Raw genomic sequence first — 24,091 nt, forward strand, 5'->3', positions numbered from 1 at the left:
CAGATCCATATCACTTATGTCATTTTTCAGTAGGATTTTGGAACATATTCTGTGTTGAAACATTATGGATCCCCTTGAAGAAAACAATCTACTGACACACTGTCCGCACAGAACCACCAACTATCATTCTTGTGCAACACAACTAGCTTTGTTCCTCACATGTGGTTTCTAAGCAAACTGCATGCCTATGGAACATCAACACAACTTATTTCATGATTTCGTATCACAAAGGTCACAGTTCATAGTAATTGATGGAAAGTTATTAAGAAAAACTGAAGTGATATCTGGCATTCCTCAAAGAGGTATTGTAGGCCTTTTTCTGTTTGTAATATATATAAATGGTTTAGGAGACAATGTGAGCATCCATATTACATTATTTACAAACAATGCTGTCATTTACCATCGAGTAAAGCAGGTATAGGTAACCTTTGGTAACCCGCAGGCCTGATTCACATTCTCAGTTAAGCACATGAACCACCTTGTCACATAAAATTACAACAGTGCTCCTAGCACATAAAGTGAACAAGACTGATATGCACAACATCCTTTTGCACACATGCCACATCAACAAACTGAACTTAAAAAACATGTCTTGAGAGTGCATTCATTTATGTTCACTGCATCTTCATGTTTACATTTATTTGTGTATCATGCACATTGTTTCTTTACTTATAATGCTTTACAAAAGCTGTCTTAAAAACTTCTGTTGTAAAACTGGCATTGTGCATGGAATAAGAAAAATTTTCACTGGTCTGTGTCATGAGGTGCAAACCCAAGGGATGCCATGCATCAGTCGAAATATCTGAAAATGCATCCCAGGAGGAATATGATGTGAATGCCTCTCACTCTCATCCACAAATTTCTTCTGTGCAAAAGACCGAAACCAATTGGGAGCTGGATCTGGTCCCTGGGCCACCCATGGACTAAAGTGATCAGAAGATCAAAACCAACTGCAAGATGATTTATCCAAGATATCTACGAGGTGCAAAAAGTGGTAAGTGACTCTATAAAATGGAACATGTGAAGTCGCTCACTTGAGTGTTACAAGCAACTCATCAAATTTCAGTTCTGTGGTGTCACCGCCAGACACCACACTTGCTAGGTGGTAGCCTTTAAATCGGCCGTGGTCCGCTAGTATACGACGGACCCGCGTGTCGCCACTGTCAGTGATTGAAGACCGAGCGCCGCCACACGGCAGGTCTAGAGCGACGTCTTAGCACTCGCCCAGTTGTACAGACGACTTGCTAGCGAAGCTACACTGGCAAATACGCTCTCATTTGCCGAGACGATAGTTAGCATAGCTTTCAGCTACGTCATTTGCTACGACCTAGCAAGGCGCCATTTATCCTTTGCTATGTATCTGATGAAGCATGAACCATCTGACCGATGTACACCAATTATGGAATAAAGTTAAGTATTACTTCAACTACATACTTTATTTGCTACTATAATATCCGTTAACTGTTCCAGACCTCACGCCAGTCTGCGTGAGCTTGCACGCGTGCATTTCGGCCTTCTCTAGTAACACGGTGTTGGCTCTTCTGCCAACACTACAAGTTCCATGGTAAATCACATAAATCTAAAGGCTGTCAATTCAAACAAATACCTATGGATAACAACTTAAATTGGAAGTATCACACAGATAATGTTGTGGCAAATGCAAACTAAAGACGGTATTTCACTGGCAGAACACTTACAGGATCCAACAAATTCAATAAAGAGACTGCCTACACTACACTTGTCCATCCTCTAGAGTTTTGCTGTGCAGTAAGGGATACCTATCAAACAGGACTAACAGAGGACATTGGGAAAGTTCACACAGATGGAGAGCTGCTTTTGTATTACCACAGAATAAGGGAGAGATTGTCACAGATATGATAGGCAAGTTGGTGCATTTTTTGTTGAGGCAAGATCTTTTCATGAAATTTCAATCAAATTTCTCTTCTGAATGCTAAAATACTTTGTTGACACCCATAAAAATAAGGAGAAATGATCATCACAATAAAATAAAAGAAATCAGAGCTCACATGGAAAGATTTAAGTATTTGTTTTTCTGTCATACATTGTCTGAGAGAAGAAGGGTTAAGAAATAGTGTGAAGTGGTTCAATGAACCCCCTACCAAGTACTTAAGTGTGAAGTGCAGAGCTGTGATGAAGATGTAGAATCTCTTATGAAATTGTACAATGACAGCTTTCACAACCTGGTTGTCTTACTTGGTGGCGAATATTTATTGTTCCTGATGTTTCATTCACACCTGTGTTAGACATTTTCAGAGCTGCTCTTGGTTCCACTGAGTCCTGGAATTTATGTATAAGATGCCAAAGAGTGACAAAAATATCTTGAAAACAGGGCATCATAGAAGTTTATCAAGCCTCTTTTTCAAGCTATTTCTCTCTCTCTCTCTCTCTCTCTCTCTTATGTTTAAATCAGCTTCAGCAATGCTCAATAGAACCAGGACAACTTCATGAAATTGTTTATATGTAATAAAACTGTGATTAATACTCTTACAAAGAAATGCATAAGAAGAGTTGTTGAGAAAATATAAATATGTCAGTGGCAGAGGGCACAAGGCAGATAGTACTGATTTGTTGGTTGCTGACTTAGTTATTGTTTTGGACTGATTTGGGCACTGTATAATTTTTGCCTCAGACATTAAAGCATAATTTATGAGAATGACTATGTCATCTTACTAGCAAAGCTAAGTATTGACATTTTATGTTTAACATTTACAACTCCCATCACTGGCACATGGTATTACGATACTAAAAAATATGGTTTTTGGGCCTTTATATTTACTCACGACATAATATACATAAAATAATTATATTTGAATATATTTTGATGGGGTACTGAAGTTAAAATATATACTGTATGAGAACCCTTATTGTAAGGTAGTTGAAACATGATATAAGTTTCCACTGTGTACGTCAGTGGGAGACTTTATTTTCTCATATGTTGCACAAACTTATTTAACTTTGAGCAGAGCGCTAGCTTGTTATTGCAGCCAGCTCTCAACTTCCCATGTACTGCTTGCACTTGTGCCACTCGAATGAAATGTCATGTGACTGTTTGAGTACCACTTGATACCTGCAGACATTGTCCTATTAATCCTAGGTTAAGTGCAGTTGCAACATGCAGCAAATTTAAAACTTAGCAAAGATGTTTGAGTCAAGAAGAGCCTGCACAACAGCCAATGCACACATATAAAATGTATGAGACCCAAAAGCAAGTGATAAATCACAATTTTGTGTTTGCAAACAAGTGAAAAGTGCTGGCATGAAAAACTGTTGTCGCTGTTGCTGTTTTCATTCTGAAGACTGCTTTGATGCAGTTCTCCGTGCGAGTCTACTCTGTGCAGGCCTCTTCATCTCTGAATAACTACTTCAACCTACATCGATATGAACTTCCTTACTGTGTTCCTAAATAACATCAAATATTACAGAACATACGAAAAAGTGGACAAAGTGGGCCATAAACCCACTACTGTATCTTGACGCCTCTGGGCACTACACCTTGGCAAACTGCTGCATTATGGGGTCTCAAGTTTGATGTAGTCATTTTCGAATGTCTTTAATGCTCATATGGCATCAACTGACATCTGATCATAACAAAATGTACTAATAATGATACATTTTTGACAATTCTTCAGTACATCATTGCCTTGAAATGGTAACGCACAAGTAATAATACTAAAGCAATCAAATACGAAATGCAGTATAACACCTCCCAGAGAGGTACTGTTCATGGCATGCACACAAGGCTTATGCTTACACATCATTTTGAAATCACTTCCAAGTAATTCCAAGTGAGCCATGAGAGTGTTTGAGGCATCTCACTGCCATCCAAAATGCTGTAAATGCATACACTGCCTCTCTATGTTGAATATACACCTCTTTGATGTTCACCTTAGAATCTCTTCTTAAGATTAAGACATGCCTTAGTGTATCAGTATATTAGAGACGATCGATTTTGGTCTACGATCAGACCACCATCGGGTGCAAAAAACATCTCAGCTTTGCATTTGCACAATTGGAAAAACTGTTATCTGATGTACTTTGTTTCATCACTAATGGTAGCTGTATATAAGTAACACATATGTCCATTTAACCCCATGGACATTTGTTCAAGACAACTGCAACCATCTTTTCAACACACTACCCATTCCGCTCACATGCTCTTCTAAGTCCTTCGTTGTCTCTGGAATTATAACGTCAATAACATTCCATTTTTTTTTTTTTTTACTTCCTCTTCCTGAACTTTAATTCCATTTCCTAAGTTCTCCTTGGTCACTGCTTGGTCAATATGAGGTGTGATCAAAATGTAACAAAATTTTTTGATTTCGCAGGCTTTATATTTTCCATTTTCAAATTTTTTTGTACCTCGTTGGTATACATGTTGTTGATATAATACATTTTCAGTTTCTGCTATTTTGAAAATTTAGTTGACTGTTGACAGTTGGAAAGGTTACTTGTGTTTCTGAATGCTCAGTGAAATTTTACTTTTCAAAAAGATGGATCAAAGAATTTGATTATATTTTGTTTGAAAAATGGAATAAAGTGCAGCATGGCATTCAAACTGTTGATTATGGATTTTGGTGAATCTGCTATGAATAAGAAAAGAGTTTACTGGTGGTATAAACGTTTCAAAGAGGGTCAAGAAGACATTCAAGATGACAATTCCCCTGGACACCCTAGCACATCAATTACTGATGAGAGTATGGAAGAAGTAAAGAAAATGGTTCTGGAAAACCGCCCACTCACCATCAGAGAGGTTGCTGATGATGTTGCCGTATCCTCAGGCTCATGCCAAGCAATTTTTTTGCATTTTTGGGCATGAAACGTGTAGCAGCAAAGTTTGTTCTGAAACTGTTTAATTTCAAGCAAAAATGATGTCGCATAGACATCACTTGGGTATTGCTGATGAAATGCAAAACATGGGTATATGGGTGTGATGTCAAAACTAAGGTCCAATCACGCCAATGGAAACTGCCTGAAGAGCCAAGACTGACAAACATTCAACAAGTTCAATCACGTGTCAAGACTCTTCACACAGTTTTCTTCGATTACAATGGAATAGTGCATCATCAGTTCCTATCTTATGGTTATGCGGTCAATAATGAATAATTTCTGGAAGTTATGAGCAATTTGGATGATGGTATCCAAAGAAAACAACCAAAATTGTCGCAAAACCAGTCATGGAAAACTGGGCCGCTTTAATGCTCCCAGCTCACACCTCACTGGTTGTTCGTGATTTTTTGGCAAAATCATGTTGCCTTAGCCACCGTATTCACCCTGAAACTTCTTTCTATTCCTGACGCCAAAGAGAACCATGAAAGGACATCGTTTTTTCACCACTGATGAGACAAAAACAGAATCACTGAAGGAGCTGAACACCATAATGAAAAGTGAGTCCCAGAAGGGCTTCCAAGGCTGGAAAAAGCATTGGCACAAGAGTACTACAAGGGATTACTTCGAAGGGAACAAAGTGGATGTTGATGATGAATAAATGAAGATTCTTTAAGAAAAACAAAAATTCCAGTTACTTTTTGATCACGCTTCATATACAGATTTAAGTACATATGCAATATGCTACAGCACTGTCTCACTTCCTTCTCAACCACTATTTTCCTTTCATGTGTTTCTACCCTCCCTATCTTTATAACTGTAGCTTCTGAACAAGTTGTAAATAAATTTTTGCTCTCTGTATTTTGTCCACGAAATCTTCAGAATTTTCAAAGAGTGTATTCCACTCAACATTTTTAACGGCTTTCTCTAAAATATACTGACTCAGTGTATGTAGGATTGCCTTTCTTTAACTTATCTTCTAACATACGTCGCAAGGCCCATACTGCACTGTGTGTCCCCAACTGATCTTCCCCGAAGTTGGCTACTACCAGTTTTTCATTCTTCTGTAAGTAATTCATCAGTATTTCACAAGTACAGTTTATTAAACTAATAGTTAAGTAGTATTCACACCTGTCAGCCACAGTCTTCTTTGAAACTGGAATTATCACGTTGTTCTCAAAGTCAGCAGGCATTTTACTTGGAATATATCTTGTGAATGAGGTTTTGTCATAGTTGGCTTTCCCTAGGTCTCACTAATTCTGAGGGAATATTGTCTACTCCATGGGTCTTGTTTCTACTTAGGTTTTTCAACGGTCTGTCAAATTCTCACCACAATGTCATAGTTTCCACCTAATCCTCATCTACTTCCATAACTTTCACTTTTCAGCTTTTTTTCATTTGCTTGCCATCTAATCTCTTGATATTCATGCAGCTGCCTCTCTTTTCTCCATACATCTCTTTCATTTTCTTAAAGGCGGCATTTATCTTTCCCCGACATATCTATTTTTCTACAGCCTTGCATCTGTGCTCCAGCCATTTCTGCTTAACATTCTGAACTTTCTATCAATATCATTTTTAGGCATCTGCAAATCGTTCCACCTGCTTATTTGTTGCATTTTTATATTTTCTCCTTTTGCCAATCAAATTCAATGTCTCCTGTGTTATCAAAGTCTTTCTACTAGATGTAGGACTTTTACTTAGTTGATTCTCTACTGTTTTCACTACTACATTTCTCAAAGCTACTCATTCATCTTCTATTGTATTGTTTCCATGTCTCTCTCAAAACTAAATATTTACAGTAACACAAACAATTCTATTTTTACTATTTTTTAGACCACTGACAGGGTGTATACATGGACAAGGAAAAAAATTCCTGGATTTTCCAGTTGAAAATACACTTTCTCCCAGATGAAAATACACTTTTTCCGTGTTAAGTGACAATATACTTTTCGTCGGCACTGTAAAACTTATCAATCCTTTGATTGTTTATGGTTTTATACATTGACGTAGAATTACCCGGCACTTTAGAAAATGAGACTCAGGGGGAAAAAACATGTTTCAGAAAGACCTTTGATGCGCAGCAACATGTACGCTGCATATTTTCATGTTATGAAAGTATAAATTCGAATTCCACCAAACACAGCATGTTACTTTCCGAAGCATTGAAATCGAGATAGCGACGCACTTTCGTAAGCCAGTCACAGCTCATGTCACGTGATCTCACCAGCTGATGACAGCATAGGACATGTGATGTAGTCAGCCAATAGCTAGGTCACTCTTAAGTAGTGCAAACACACAAATAAGGAAAGTTAATGGTTTAAATTAGTATACAGATTGTTGCTACAAGAAAAGCGAAGCTTTCACATATAATATTGGTCTTGAAGATTAATAAGCTGCAAGAGAAGTTAAGCTTCCACATATAATGTTGATCTCTTTTTCCGCGTGTTACACTTTAACATACATCACATAAATGTGCCAGTAAAATTTTAATAATGACGTAAATGTCTGATCTTCTGGGCTAGATATTCTTCTAGATGGCCGTCCCCAAAGAGTTGATTTTTAAATGAGAGTCAAACGCTCTGTGATTTAAGAAATTTGTCGTACATTCTCGCACATAGTTCATCTTGCATAAAAGGAAATTAACTTTCAAAGTAACACTTTTCAAACCACCATTCGCAATATTTTCCTGTGACCTGTTAGAAATAGGTTCGGTTCAGCAGTTGCCAGAGAGCGCCAGATAACAGGTGTCACTGCACTTGGTGCAGCTACAACGATGCAGGAAGGCCGTATGTTCGTATGCATAAATCATTAAAAGATCTTGCATTAAAACGAATCTAATGTAAAAAGTTGTCACGTCACGCTCATCGGAGGCAATTTATTGTTAAGAAGCATTGCATAGTCTTCCTAAAGCCTTTGACACACTTTGCTGTTGGCAGACGCTTGTATGAGCACTGTGTTTTGTTGTATAAAGCGCATTTCCATTGTGACTTAAGTTTTATTTTCGTTTTTTTCCCCTCTCATTCATGTTTTGTTCCTGCAGTATTATTCTGCAGAAGTAGAATACAGTATTATTCTTAGTTAGAGTATTGGTTCTTACCAGTCAAAATCCCTAAAATTTAACTGAAAACTAAAACAATGAAAAATTCCCGGAATTCCAAAAAAATTCCCGGGTTTTTCCCGGTTGTTCCGGGTCGTACACACCCTGACTGAGTATACCTACTACTACTACTACTAGGTGAAACAAGTTTTGCAACAAAAATAATAATAATTCAATTGCAAAAGGCTGTACTTATTATTCTCTGCAGGATAACAACAGCAGCCTGGGTAATTTCTTGCAGAAAAATAGGCATTAAAGAACACCTCTTACATAGTCTGGTAAAGTATATGGTTCTAAGAGTCTGTCAATCTCAATGCCTATTCAAACATTGATACTAAAGTGAACCTGATGGCTTGCTTTCACAATTGTTCAAAGACGTGTCCACACATGGCTATTGAAGTAATTTATTTTGTCAATAAATGTGACCCTAGTTTCATCCATACATAAAATGTAAACTGTGAGCTACAGATCTTTAACTGTCTTAGAATACATTAACAGAAGTGTAATCTGGCACTGAGGTCTTGTAGCTAGAAGACTTGCACAGTGTGCTCATGGACAATTGGCTATGCAAGGGCACGGTTTACGGCTTCAGAAGCTTCAATTCTTTGCAAACTTGTCTCAAGATCACTTTCTTCCCATCCCAACACTTGCTCCTCTATATCTGTTTTGTAAATTAAGAGGATTCTACTGCAATCCCTTATCCTACTTGCAAACAATCACATGTCTGTTAAGGTGATGGAAGAATTTGCTGAACATTTTTCCAGACAGAATTCAGTATTCAAGAGGTCACTCAATGTGCACAAAATACACATCAGTTAACACAAGTAGATAAACTGCAGCACTATACTATGACTGCCCTTTTGTCTGCCTTTTCCCATGTGGAATAACAGGGCTCCATTCCTCTGTTTATGATGTTCTTCAGTCCACAGAATCACTAATCTTATTCTAATTCCAACAGACACTGATCTAAGCTGATTTAGGAGGCAGTTGTGACAACAGCATGACAATCACACCCCTAACAAGGGAACCTTACAGACTGCTCTGCCCTCTTTGATTTTCTTCATACGAGAGCAGATCAAATATAAACCAATTTATTTTCTTATTTAAATTCATTTATTGAAAAACTCAAGGCAATTATAATTTATTTTTCCACATATTCTCCTGCTTTGGAAATGAATTTGTCCAAGCATATGGGCAGCTTTTTGATGCCCTCAACATAAAACGAACTGGGTCGTGTCACCAGCCAATTGTGCATGAAGTCTTCGACATACTTATCATCTTCAAATTGTCGCCCTCCTAGAGCTTCTTTAAGCAGTCCAAATAAATGGAAATAGCAGAGCAATACATCCGGACTGTAAGAAGGATGATCAAGTGTAGTCCAGTGCATTTTCTGTAGCTTGGAGACAGAGCTGCAATATGGGGATGCGCATTGTCATGGAGGAGGATGACTTGTTGAATCAATTGGTTTCGTCTTTTGTGGCAATATGCAACTCTTGCCTCATTCAACAGTTCACAGTAGTAAACAGCATTTATTGTGAATCGCTCATGCAAAAATTCAATCAGCAAAATGCCTCGGTGATCGAAGAAAATGGTTGAGCCAGCTGACAGTCGAGTCTTGGCTTTCACTGGTGCTGCCTCCCCTTTCCTCTGGCACTTCTTAATGGCTTGTTTTGATTGTGGAGCATAGTGCTGAACCCATGTTTCATCGCAGGTGACAATCTGACTCAAAAATGCATCACCTTCTTCTGCAAACCTTGCTGTAAATCTCTGACAGACCTCCAATCGTCTCAATTTCAGATTTTTGGTCAAAAGTTTAGGGACCCATCTGCAACATACTTTACTGAAATGAAAAGTATGTTGATTGCTCGACACCTCCCATAGTCGATTCTGACTTTTTGTGCATTTCTGATAATCTCGCCTGTCAATCGTTATCAATAATGTCTTTAACCGTGCGAATGTTTTTGTCTGTAATGCTGGTCCAAGGACAGTGACTGTGTTGCTGATTTTCCTGTGTTCTTGTCCTTCCTTGAACTTCTTATGCCAGGCAAACAGACGCATCCTTGATAATATCACTGACTGTGCGGTCAATCTTTGGCAAATTTCCACTGCTGTAACTCCTTCACAAGCAAGAAATATGATAATTATGCGTTGTGCAATGGAGGGTTGCACCTGTTGCTCAGACATCATGAGCATTACTGATGAAATGGCAGGAAATATCTAACAGAATGCTCTCTTCACTTCTGACGGTTCCAACTAAGCATAGCAGAAGCACAGGGCCAGTCCTACCACCTGTTAGTGTTCAGGATACCCCCCTCGTACTTACAGTATATAATGCAATGCCTAAAGCAGTAAAGTGAAAATCTCAAATAAACTCTAAAAAATTGCCAATAAAAATTAGAAGACTGCTGAGCACTGTTAAGAACAAAACATTTGTTATGTTTTAATCCTGTCACTACAAGCTGAGCACATACCATGAAACTCTAGTAATCATAAAGTTGCTGGTTTGAATATAATTTTTGCACCTTTATTTACTATGACTTAAAGTTTACATTTATTAACAAATAAAAATGTTTATTAACAAATATGGAATAACAATCTTAAAAAAAAACATATTTTCATTTTAATTAATAACTAAACGAAAATTACAGAATTCACAGTGAATTGAAATTTGATGCAAAAATGCAAAGTGTGAAATGGGCAATAAAATATTTTTCTATTTATGGGAATTGATCATTATTGTGAACTGGTGATACAGCTATTAACGGAAAAAGGAGAGTAGGATTGGAAAAAGCACTTATTGCATACATCACCTCAGAGAATCCCTTGACAAATAATAGAATACAATCCTATTGGTTGAAGGTCTGTCGGAAGGCAAAGGATGAGATGGTAAGGCCAGAATTGGCCATACGGTCTAATACTGGATTGGCAGCAGCAGAGGAAGAAGAAGAAGAAGCTCATTACCACTGAAGAATGTAAATTTTTTTCATTGAACAGTAATGCATTTCTGATGACTGTAACAAATTTTATTTTAAATGCATGTGATACATAATTAAAAGCAAACATATGTTATTTTTATTAAAGGTATGATTCAATATTTGATAAGTAACATTTCTACTTGGTACTAAATATGAAATTTGGGGAACAAGTAAAAAGAAATTGAGATTCAATACAGCAATTCCGCAACTGCTAGACTTTTACAGTATGGGCTGAGATACTGCCGATTATGTTAACTAATAATAAATGTTTTGTACTTAATAGCAACTGGAGCTCTTATAATTTTTAAAGATAAATTTATCAAGTTGTGTTTGTGTGTTTTGTTACACTCTATTAGGAAACTGATGCCCTGGCAATGAGCTTCAAATCCTACAAATATGAAGAAGCACCAGGCTGTGAGTTCCCCTTGTATGAACTAAGACAGATTCAACAAGAAATGAGCAATTAACATCAGCAGGAAGACAGCCTCCACCACTGCGTATTGTTCACTCCAGAGAGATGTAAAACAGCTCATACTTCGATAAGTATTTATGTCCAGACACAGATTTATAGGACATTTTCTTTCTAGCTTTGGCAGTACTGTCTACAATACAAATATGAGAACCTTTTAAACACGCTACACACCTCATTATATGCCATATGATGCACTAAGTGGTGCACTTTTTTGTTGCTAAAATTCCCTATTCACTAGACTACATTAGCACGAAGGTTCACAAGCAAATTTAACACTCAACAGCTACAGTTGAGGCCACAAATAGTGGTAGGTAAGCTAGGCACATTCTGAACATCTATGTCACGCATTTTCTGACAGCCGATCAGCATTAAGTAGCATTCTTAGCACTCTGCTATGAATGTTGTAGCCAATGCGAGCATTAAACATGATTTTAATCAGCTATTTATTGAATTTTTATTCCATTTCTTGCGAGTTATCATCACTAATATTGGTGATAAGTGACAAATTCTGAATAAACAAGCACATGGCATAATTTTCAGGATATAGGCTTTCTTCAAGTGCAACATACATGTATTCATGTAATGCAACTGTAACTCAGAACTGGCAGCAATGCAGTCCCCATCCAGGCTTCAACCTGCACGAACCGCCATTGGTCATACATCGGACTGTATGTGATACATAGCTTGACCTTCCTCAGTTGTACACAGCTGTCAACAACAGTGGTTGACATGGCATCGGGAACATGACTCACCTCAAAGTCATCCTCACACACTGCATCCTCGTCTTTCTCGTCGTCGTCCTCCTCCTCCTCCTCAATACTGTGAGTGCTAGGGCCGAGAAAATTTTCTGAAGATGAACATTCCTGGAACAGTTTTTAAAAAAATGCTTCATAAGATGAGAGGCACAACAAAGTTAGTGCAATGTAGTCAAATGAAATCATGTGATACTGAGCAAATTAGGAGAAGGAATTTGGGAAGATAGGTAACTAATGATGGCTGAAGGGAACATAGACTGGCTATAACAAGAAAAATATTTCTGTTAAAGAGGAATTTGCAAATATCTAATACCAATTTAAGCATTAGGAAATCTTTGCTGAAAGTATTTGTCTCCAGTGTAGCCTTTTACGGAAGTGAAATATGGACAAACAATCAGCTCAGTCAAGTAGAGAATAGATTTTTTTGGAATGTGTTGTTAATGCTGACGATTAGGTGGTTACAGCGAATAACTAGTGAGGAGCTACTAAACTGAACGGGAGAAAAAAGAAATTTATAATAAAATTTGAATAAAAGAAGAGATTGGTTGATATGACACATCCTGGGGAATCAAGCAGTCAACACTTTTGGTTGCAGAGGGGTTGGGGTAAAAATTGCAGAGTGAGACAAAGGCATGAATACATAGAGTAGGTTGAAATGGATATAGTTATGCAGATATGAAGAGAGTTGCAAAGGATAGACTAGCATGGAGAGCTGTATCAAACTAGTCTTTGGACTGAAGACCACAAAACACAATACAAGCACTAGACTACAGCAAACTTTCAGACAAAACCACAAATACTCTGTCCACTTCCTTTGTTTTGCATCCAACAAATGCCTTTATGGAAGTGATTACAGCTATATGCATGGCGTTCAGAAACATCATATAGAAAATTTGTAATGTACATGTACATATTATAATCAGTGCAGCAGATAATGTCCTTGTTCAAATGCATTAAATGTCAACAACTACAGTTTGTTTAACAGCAAGTCACACAGTTGGGGATGCAATCTCATGTCATAGAGAAGGGTAGTGTCTTTACATGAGAGAGAACATCAACACTGCATTACGTTCCTCAGCATATTACGAAACAGTGAAAGTGAGCATACGGGAACACTGCCCATCTTACAAAAGGAAGATTAGGGTTTAATGTCTCATTGACATTGAGGTCCTTAGAGACTGGGTCTTACAAAAAGTCGGAGCACAGAATTTACACCAAGCAACTGGCACTAATACTGCAATTTGTTAATGGCTAAAGCAAAATTAATAACAGATGTTGATGATGAAAGTTGTGAGGTAATTTTTGCACACTGCTGGGAACCAAGGGAACAGAAAAACTGTGGCACTGTGCAACTGGAAGGGGTCTTAAGGGTAAAAAGGATCATTCTCTCTTTTTTTCAAATTTTGCAATATCTTTCTTGTGGCTACCACTGCAGCTCAGTGGAATGATTTATGTCAAATAAGCAGCTCTACAGCACCAGGGGTGGACCCCACGCAGCAGTTTCTGCTTGTAAGGTACTTCAAGCTGGCCTAGTGCGCTCTCATTGTTTAGCAACCCGTTACATCACTCGGCAGGAGTCTCCGCTTGTAGAGTATGGGAGATTGCAAAATAATTCCTTACGCATTTCTTCTCTTCTCATATATCTTAAAGTTTTGCGCTCACAGGGTTGAACACACTTCATGCTACTGCTGAGCAAGTAATGCTTTCAGAAGATTCAAAGCCAACCAATGGGCAAGCAGAGATCAGTCACAAGGGGTGTGCAGTTTGGCCAGCGAGACAGTGGCCACAGCAGCGAATCACTCTCTGACATGAGCTGGTAGACACACATGCGCCCTGCGGTAGCTTGCCACAGGTTACATGCCTGCCTGTGCCACATGTGTGCCTGGTGTGCTCGTGCATAAGTTCGCATGCCAATCACACTTGCCAAAGCAGTCAACCGGGCCCACAGCAGTCAACCGGGCCAGCTAGTGCGCTATCAGCCATGTGCCACTGCTGCCTGAGACAAACAGAGGCAAGCCACTGTCAGCTGCTGGACCACTGCAAGCCACATCACTTTGATGGACACAGGTGCCACCTCCAATGCTGTCACCACCTTCGTCACCGCTGCCAATACCATGTTGTTGCTGAGGTTGACATTGCCTTCGCCGGTGCCTATGTGACGTAAATGCTGCTGCAATGCATTCTGCTTGTTAACAACTCCAGTACACTTCCACCAAGGGATCTTTTCATTGCGTAGAATAGAGCAAGACCTCTTTTATGTACACCTGTCTGGTCTAAGACCCAGTTTTATAACCATGCCTGATTTATGTCCTCGGCAACTAGCAGAGAGGTCTGGATTGGCTCCCAATGCTGCAGCTGTAGTCATGGATGAGCCTGGTCACATTACTTTACTGCAACAACAGATATGAATCTTGATATTTGAAAAAATAGAGCTAAAGGAGCAGCTTGAAGTGATAACTAACGAACATTATGCCAGAGTTGTCAAACATTAGGTATCTCTCCAACTTGAGCAGAAATTCTCCGAAGCCATATTTAGGGGACCTATAAACAACAACAATTAGAAGTTTAGTTTCACTAAATTCAACTGCCCCTGCACAACATTCAAATATCTGTCCAGTGCAGTGCCATGATACGTCTATGGACTCAAATGGAATACTGTTTTTTTACGTACACAGCCACACCCCATCCCACAAAGGAACTCCTTGAAATAGAGCCAGCTAATCTGTATCCTGGTAAATGAAGCCTCTGAATTGTCAAATTATTTAAGTGCTGCTCTGACCTACCAATAATTTCAGTGTCAACATCTCTAATTTGATCTCTAATACCTCTTATATTTTGATGAAATATGCTAATTCCTTTTCTACTTGGAAACATGATGTCCTCTGAAGCTGAGCCCTTAGTTAGAGGGACCTCCTTTAAGCAGGTATACCTATCAGCTGACTTCAATCCAAAAAAGGTGGAGCACTAACACCAACTACTACAGGAACTTTTCCATGAGTGATCCCACCACCATCCACTACACTGTCACCTTTTAGCTTTGCCAGCTTCCCCTTCTCATACTATTGAGGTGCAGGCTATGTCTAGTGATGCCCGATCAACTGATAGACCCAAGTGGCACCACTGAAATGTGACCCATGCCCTCTGCCATCAGCACCCTCTCCAGCCCCATGTTAACGTGCCTAAAAGCCCCATTAAGATGAGGTCGATCATGATGCTGAAACAGTTGCACAAAATATACATTAGTGGCACCAGTTTGAGTAGCTGTCTTTACCAGCTGACCACCTACATCGTATTCCCTGTCCCTATCAAGACTGTCCCCTGCTCCACTCACTATCACTACCTGATCCTCCTTCCTAAAATTCCTACATATCTCCCCTATGCTGTCAGTCACTTGAGCCAACCCTGCACTAGGGTTCACAATGCTGGTGACCTGGTACTCAGTCCCCAACACTTCCTGCAACTGCTGACCTACACCTCTACTGTGCGAACTACCTATTAGCAGAACCTTCTCCTTCCTGTTAGACTTTGCAACTGACCTAGGTCTCCTAACTGCTAAGGACTGCTGCATGTTCCCTACATCTACAGCTACATGAGGCTCCTCACCACTCAACTCTGACAGTTGGTCAAATCTGTTGTATATGAGCAAAGTATAACTGCCTGAATACCTCCTCCTCCTCCTAGCAGCTTTCTTGGCGACTGCCAGTTCCCATTCCCTACCATCCTTCACCCCCCTCAAACTATCTAGTTCCTCCTTTGCTCATTGTAACTGCACCCGAAAACCACAGATCTTTTGCTGCTGCTCCTCTATCAACTTATTTCTACTACAGATTCTGCATTCCCAGGAGAGTATCTCACTATAATGCCCACTGGCTTCCCCACTGCATTCTCCCCAATGAAAATACTTTGAACAAATCCCACACCATAACCCAATACTCACAAACCTACGACAGAGCCCACACTTCTCACTCATGGTAAAATTTTACAATTACTGAAAATAAACTACATTATTTAAGTTCAGTCACACCAGTAGAACTATTTATAAAACTAACAATAGTGGTCTCAAAATTCTCTGTCTACTAAGAAAGCAACTACTTGTATTAACACTACTACACCACTGCTAATACCAATACCAACAAAACTTCACAAAACTATTAGCAAAAACCAAAATTTCCAGTGGCCACTGGAACACTCAATGAAGTTAAAACATTGAATGAAAATTTTACTGAAATATTTCACTAAAAACAATAATTGAAGAAATAATAATTCAAGAAGTTGAAGTGAGAGCAAACCATGTGTTCATATGTGGAATAAATCCACAAATAGATAGTGAGGTAAAGATAGCCTCCCCCACCTCCTTGCATGTAGCAGTCAAACTTGTTCTATTATGTGAAGAAGTGGGAAGATTTGTATCTGTCCCAAGCATGCCAGTGAAGTGTGACATGTGTTCATTAATGACATGAATTGCCAAAGATGCAAGATGCCCAAACATACAGCTCAGTGCTGCTGGGCCTCCTGTTTAAGAGATGCCTTACCATCGGACACAAACAGGACCATTGTCCACAAAATAAGTGGCCAAATTCCCCCAAGAGGTATGTGCCAGCAGGCAACAAGAAAAATGATCAGTCAAACAGGGGTACTAATACATAGGGAAATGAGTGTGGGGCAGGTTCTGCCACCCACTCTTGCCCTCAATTAAATATATGAACCCTATAAAAAGGGGAGAGCTCACTGAGGTGGCAAATTTAGTTTAACAGGGCACACTCAGATGGAAAACTGTCAAAATTCTTGTGGATACCAGAACTCAGATTAGTGTTCTTTTTGCTTCTAATAATGAAAAGCACGTACTAAAACTGTCACATTACAATATAAGTGGACTTAGAGATGAGATAATAATTCCTGCAGGCAACTGCACAACAGACTTGCACCTGAAAGGAAAAAGTATGTCTCTGATGTGGAAGTAGTACGGAAATGTCGACAGGACTTGATGATGTTATATTAGGGAATGATTTTCTAACATGCTATCATGTTGTCATAGATTAACGAAAAAATGGCTGACATTGAAATAAGTGTCCAAGGAATAGAAAAGCAACTGGAATCACTCAACAGAGGAAAGTCCACTGGACCTGACGGGATACCAATTCGATTCTACACAGAGTACGCGAAAGAACTTGCCCCCCTTCTAACAGCCGTGTACCGCAAGTCTCTAGAGGAACAGAAGGTTCCAAATGATTGGAAAAGAGCACAGGTAGTCCCAGTCTTCAAGAAGGGTCGTCGAGCAGATGCGCAAAACTATAGACCTATCTCTCTGACGTCGATCTGTTGTAGAATTTTAGAACATGTCTTTTGCTCGAGTATCATGTCGTTTTTGGAAACTCAGAATCTACTATGTAGGAATCAACATGGATTCCGGAAACAGCGATCGTGTGAAACCCAACTCGCTTTATTTGTTCATGAGACCCAGAAAATATTAGATACAGGCTCCCAGGTAGATGCCATTTTCCTTGACTTCCGGAAGGCGTTCGATACAGTTCCGCACTGTCACCTGATAAACAAAGTAAGAGCCTACAGAATATCAGACCAGCTGTGCGGCTGGATTGAACAGTTTTTAGCAAACAGAACACAGCATGTTGTTCTCAATGGAGAGACATCTACAGACGTTAAAGTAACCTCTGGCGTGCCACAGGGGAGTGTTATGGGACCATTGCTTTTCACAATATATATAAATGACCTAGTAGATAGTGTCGGAAGTTCCATGCGGCTTTTCGCGGATGATGCTGTAGTATACAGAGAAGTTGCAGCATTAGAAACTTGTAGCGAAATGCAGGAAGATCTGCAGCGGATAGGCACTTGGTGCAGGGAGTGGCAACTGACCCTTAACATAGACAAATGTAATGTATTGCGAATACATAGAAAGAAGGATCCTTTATTGTATGATTATATGATAGCGGAACAAACACTGGTAGCAGTTACTTCTGTAAAATATCTGGGAGTATGCGTGCGGAACGATTTGAAGTGGAATGATCATATAAAATTAATTGTTGGTAAGGCGGGTACCAGGTTGAGATTCATTGGGAGAGTCCTTAGAAAATGTAGTCCATCAACAAAGGAGGTGGCTTACAAAACACTCGTTCGACCTATACTTGAGTATTGCTCATCAGTGTGGGATCCGTACCAGATCGGGTTGACGGAGGAGATAGAGAAGATCCAAAGAAGAGCGGCGCGTTTCGTCACAGGGTTATTTGGTAACCGTGATAGCGTTACGGAGATGTTTAACAAACTCAAGTGGCAGACCCTGCAAGAGACGTGCTCTGCATCGCGGTGTAGCTTGCTCGCCAGGTTTCGAGAGGGTGCGTTTCTGGATGAGGTATCGAATATATTGCTTCCCCCTACTTATACCTCCCGAGGAGATCACGAATGTAAAATTAGAGAGATTAGAGCGCGCACAGAGGCTTTCAGACAGTCGTTCTTCCCGCGAACCATACGCGACTGGAACAGGAAAGGGAGATAATGACAGTGGCACGTAAAGTGCCCTCCGCCACACACCGTTGGGTGGCTTGCGGAGTATAAATGTAGATGTAGATGTAGATTATAACATGCTCGGTGTCCAATTCAATGATTCTGTACACTGTTTGAACAGTGAGGATGCATCACAATTGCGAGAAACTTGCGATAGAGGGCCCACCTCACAAGCTCCAACCAAGTTGTGCATAAGGGTGTTGAAAAGTATCACACACTGCAAAAGTCTGCGGTAGAATGGGAAGAGTTCCCTGGATTGATATCAAAGACAAGGAACCACTAAGATCGGACTTTCTGGTCGATTTGATCGCCCAGCAGAATGACTTCCTCAACAAGTTGCAAGTACATGTTAAAAGAGGTTTGAGTAAATTAGAGATTAAGAGAACAGGTTTCAAATATCTGAGTGTGTTGACAATTTTGGTCAACAGGATATAGAAATACCACAAAGTACAACTGTGGTCCAGTGGTGATGAGGTTATAGAACCCAAAAGTTGCAAAACCAAAACAGGTTAAAAGAAAGAATCAGTAAGGAAGGTTTGCATGATAGTACCTTCATTAAGAGATCAGTTAAAGAAGAAGTTGGCATGCTGTCCAGAGCCAGAGCAAAATCTTTTATACCCAGTTTCGAGGAGTATGCACAACTGTTTGAGGAAAGGCTGTGTTTGCCAGCTACTGACCTCACACAGCATGAAATTCCCGTGGGGGACACAAGACCAATAAAAAAGAAAGGCTATTGAATACCATACCACCTATAGCCTGTCGTTGAAGACACTATTCAACAGCAGGTGGCTGCAGGGCTAATTCAACCCTCTGCAAGTCCTTGTTCACGTTCTATCATTGTTGTTCCCAAAAAATTAATCAGCGGCACAAAAGCCTATCACATATGTGTCGATATGAGGGCGTTATTCGAGGTTACCACACCTGATACCTACCTCCTGCCATATATTGACGTGACCTTAGACAGAGTGTAAAACTGCAAATACTTTAACACCCTGGACATGAATTCTGGATATCATCAGATTCTGATTGCACCACAAGACAGACCTAAAACTGTGTTTGTGATTCTGTCTGTGGTGTATAAATTCTTGTGCATGCCTTTTGGTCTAAGAAAATGTGTGCACCACTTGTCAAACATTTGTCGACTTGTTATTAAGAAGTTTTAACCATACTGTGTGTCTCGTGTATCTAAAAAACACCATAATTTTTGGGAAAACAATTGAAGAGCTGGCAGAAAGATTAAGAAATGTATTGCCTCACATTCATAACGCAATTTGAGCTGAAAGTTAGAAAAATGTTCTTCTGCACAGTCACAGGTTCAGTACCTGGGACATGTCATTAGTTCAGGCGGAGTTAAGCCAGATCCTGGGCTGAGTGAGGCAGTAGATAATTTCCCTGTGCCAAAAGATGTTAAAGAGTTACAATCTTTTCTTGGCTTAGCCAATACTATCATTGAGTTGTACAAGATTATGTTACAATAACAAAACAATTGACAAATCTATTAAAGAAAGGTATAGTATTCGAATCGACAAAGGAGTGTGAGGCAGAGATGAGAAAAATTAAAAATGTAATGACTAGTTCACCTCTATTATTATATCCAGACTTTGAAAAAAACATTCATCTGTTCGAGTGATGCATCGGATTACATGGTTGGGGCTGTTTTGAGCCAGGAAATTGACAGTGAGTAAAGATCAATAGGTTATGCCTCCAGGCAAATGAATTCTGCAGAAATTAACTACAGCAATATCGAGAAAGAGTTGCTAGCTCTCATGTTTGGTATAAATTACCTTCAATTATGTTTGTATGGATGCCAATTCACTGCAGTTACATACCACACCACACTAGTTTGGATGCTGAGTTTAAAGGATCCCAGCAGTCATTCGACTACGTGGGCATTAAAATTATCAGAGTATGATTATACAGAATGAGATTTTCACTCTGCAGCGGAGTGTGCGCTGATATGAAACTTCCTGGCAAATTAAAACTGTGTGCCCGACCGAGACTCGAACTCGGGACCTTCGCCTTTCGCGGGCAAGTGCTCTACCAACTGAGCTACCGAAGCACGACTCATGCCCGGTCCTCACAGCCTTACTTCTGCCAGTATCTCGTCTCCTACCTTCCAAACTTTACAGAAGCTCTCCTGCGAACCTTGCAGAACTAGCAGTCCTGCAAGAAAGGATACTGCGGAGACATGGCTTAGCCACAGCCTGGGGGATGTTTCCAGAATGAGATTTTCACTCTGCAGCGGAGTGTGCGCTGATATGAAACTTCCTGGCAGATTAAAACTGTGTGCCTGACCGAGACTCGAACTCGGGACCTTTGCCTTTCACGGGCAAGTGCTCTACCAACTGAGCTACCGAAGCACGACTCATGCCCAGTCCTCACAGCCTTACTTCTGCCAGTATCTCGTCTCCTACCTTCCAAACTTTACAGAAGCTCTCCTGCGAACCTTGCAGAACTAGCACTCCTGAAAGAAAGGATACTGCGGAGACATGGCTTAGCTACAGCCTGGGGGATGTTTCCAGAATGAGATTTTCACTCTGCAGCGGAGTGTGCACTGATATGAAACTTCCTGGCAGATTAAAACTGTGTGCCCGACCGAGACTCGAACTCGGGACCTTTGCCTTTCGCGGGCAAGTGCTCTACCAACTGAGCTGCAAGGTTCGCAGGAGAGCTTCTGTAAAGTTTGGAAGGTAGGAGATGAGATACTGGCAGAAGTAAGGCTGTGAGGACCGGGCGTGGGACGTGCTTCGGTAGCTCAGTTGGTAGAGCACTTGCCCGCGAAAGGCAAAGGTCCCGAGTTCGAGTCTCGGTCGGGCCCACAGTTTTAATCTGCCAGGAAGTTTTATGATTATACAGTTTGGCATAAACCTATCCATTTGCAAGAAAATGCTGATGCCCTTAGCTGAAAAAATTAGAGTTGTGCAAACAGATGATGTTTTTGTAGAAGAATTGAAAGAAAGTTACTCTAAAAAAATGTAACTTAGATGAATGTGACTTGTGCAAAGTGGAAATCGACACACAGGCATAGCTTCCTCAAAGACATTCCATTTAAATGTACAATATCTCAGAAATAGACTATACTTATTACAAATATTCATAGAGGAATACTCACCACTTGTTTTAGTAGTAACTGATCACTGACTAAAATCCAGTGATGTAATATATTATAGATTAGAAGGGTACAGCAAACAGTTATTGTAGGCACTATTATATAGGTGGTGATGTAGTAATTTATGTTTGTAAACATAAAGTAGTTAAATAAAATGGAATCCTAATGCAGTTTTACAATGAGTACTGTATGCCATTGGCCCCTTACTTAGCTTGCATTTATCATGAATCTCTCGCCCCGCACTAAGCACCAAGTGACTGCAAAAAAGCACAGATGACTCCTACATATAAGAAGGGTAAAAGAATGGACACGCAAAACTACAGACCAAAATACTTAACATTGCTTTTGCTGCAGAATTCTAGAATGTATTCTGAGTTCAAATGTAATAAATTTCCTAGAGACTGGAAAGCTTATGTCCACGAATCAGCATGATTTTAGAAACCATCACTTGTGTGAAACTCAGTTTGCCCTTCTTTCATAAGATATATTGTTAACTATAGGCAAAAGGCAACAGGCAGATTCCATATTTCTAGATTTCCATAAAGCATTTGACATGGTACACAACCGGAAACTGTTAACCAAGGTATGAGCACATGGAATTGGTACCTAGATATAGGAGTGGCTCAAAAACTTTTAAGTAATAGAACCCAGTATGTTGTCCTTGGCAGCAAGAGTTCATCAGAGACAAGGTTATCATCAGAAGGGTCGCAGGGAAGTGTGATAGGATCACTGTTATTTTCTATACACATAAATGATTTGGCAAACAGGGTGGACAGCAATCTGTGGTTGTTTGCTGATGATGCTGTGGCATATGAGAAGATGTCGAAGTTGAGTGACTTTAGGAGGATGCAAGATAACATGGACACAATTTGCAGTTGGTGTGATAAATGGCAGTTAGTTCTAAGTGTAGAAAAATGTAAGTTAATGTGGATGAGTAAGAAAAACAAACCCATAATGTTTGGATACAGCATTAGTAGTGTCCTGCTTGACACAGACACATCATTTAAATATCTGTGCATAATAATGCAATGTGGTATGAAATGGGACAAGCATGTGAGGACTGTGGTAGGGAAGGCGAATGGTTGACACTGGTTCACTGGGAGAATTTTGAGAAAGTGTGGTTCATCTGTAAAAGAGACTGCATATAGCACACTAATTGACCTATTCTTGCGTACTGCTTGAGAGTTTGGGATCCACACCAGATCAGATTAAAAGAAGACTGAAGCAATTTGAGGGTTGGCTGCTAGATTCCTTAGTGGTAGATTCAAACAACATGCAAGTGTTACGGAGATGCTTCAGAAACTCAAATGGGAATCCCTGGAGGGAAGGCAATATTCTTTTTGAGGCTCAATATTGAGAAAATTTAAAGAACTGGTATTTGAAGCTGAATGCAGAATGATCCTACTGCTGCAACATACATTTCGTCTAAGGACAAAGAAGATAAAATATGAGAAATTAGGGCTCATATGGAGGCAGACAGTAATTTTTCCATACTCTATCTGCAAATGTAACAGGGAAGGAAACAAATTGTAGTGGTATAGGGTACTCTCTGCCACACATCTAATGGAGGCTTGCAGAATTTGTATGCATGTAGATATAAAACCTCTTCTTGAATAGCCCACCACAGAAGGATCAATTGAAATGACAAGTTTTGTGATGCGTAGTGATCATCTTATGTTAGCAACCCATATACTGATGGAGGTGCATCAACCACCAAATGCTGATGTAATGTCTTCATGAATAGACTTAGTAGTGTAGTTGGTCAGACTGACCTGGTGACTTTAAAACAGATTTAAATTCAAATAGTATAATCAACACAAAACTCCCTGATATATTAACCTTGTATAATATGTTAAAGATAGTAAGCTCAGACACTAAGGGAGCAGGCACATGCTCCACTATAACTGATTATACTATAATCAGCAAAAATGTAGATAATGTAAATTATGGTAATTTAGATTTTCATTGTTTGAGCACTTGTGCCTAAATTCAGCTGTGCCAAAAGCAAGAAAAGCTGCCCTGCAGAAACGAACTCCAAACATGTCTAACATTATCACCATGAAACACAAACTAGCAGAGGAAAAATGGGATTCTGCATACCAACTGGGGGAAAGGGTCTGACAAGAAATGGAATGAGTTCTACTCAATGCTATTGAGGCGCTGTGACTATTGCTGCCCTGTCAGAGAAATACAAACGATAGTAAAACATTACAAAATGGCATAATTCTAGACAGAAATGCCAACAAAGTTTGAGTAAGGTCAGACACAGTACATGTGAGCTAATCTGCTTTATAAAGCCACTGCACTGCAGATTTTTAAGGA

At 39.7% G+C, this 24,091-nt stretch overlaps 1 protein-coding gene across 10 annotated transcripts in view; it reads right to left on the reverse strand.

Moving 5' to 3' along the window:
• The window catches only part of LOC126106687 (zinc finger protein 501-like), a 229,658-nt gene that overhangs the window by 100,259 nt on the left and 105,308 nt on the right, over window positions 1-24,091 (reverse strand). For 8 of the 10 annotated variants that reach the window (XM_049913061.1, XM_049913063.1, XM_049913058.1 and 5 more), the window contains one exon: window positions 12,142-12,258. In XM_049913061.1, coding sequence (XP_049769018.1) covers window positions 12,142-12,258 — 117 coding nt within the window. The remainder of the gene's footprint in view (window positions 1-12,141; window positions 12,259-24,091) is intronic. The other 2 variants (XM_049913062.1, XM_049913057.1) reach the window with 1 other exon arrangement.

Source organism: Schistocerca cancellata, chromosome 10, assembly GCF_023864275.1.
Source record: "Schistocerca cancellata isolate TAMUIC-IGC-003103 chromosome 10, iqSchCanc2.1, whole genome shotgun sequence".
Classification (NCBI taxonomy): Eukaryota; Metazoa; Arthropoda; class Insecta; order Orthoptera; family Acrididae; genus Schistocerca; species Schistocerca cancellata.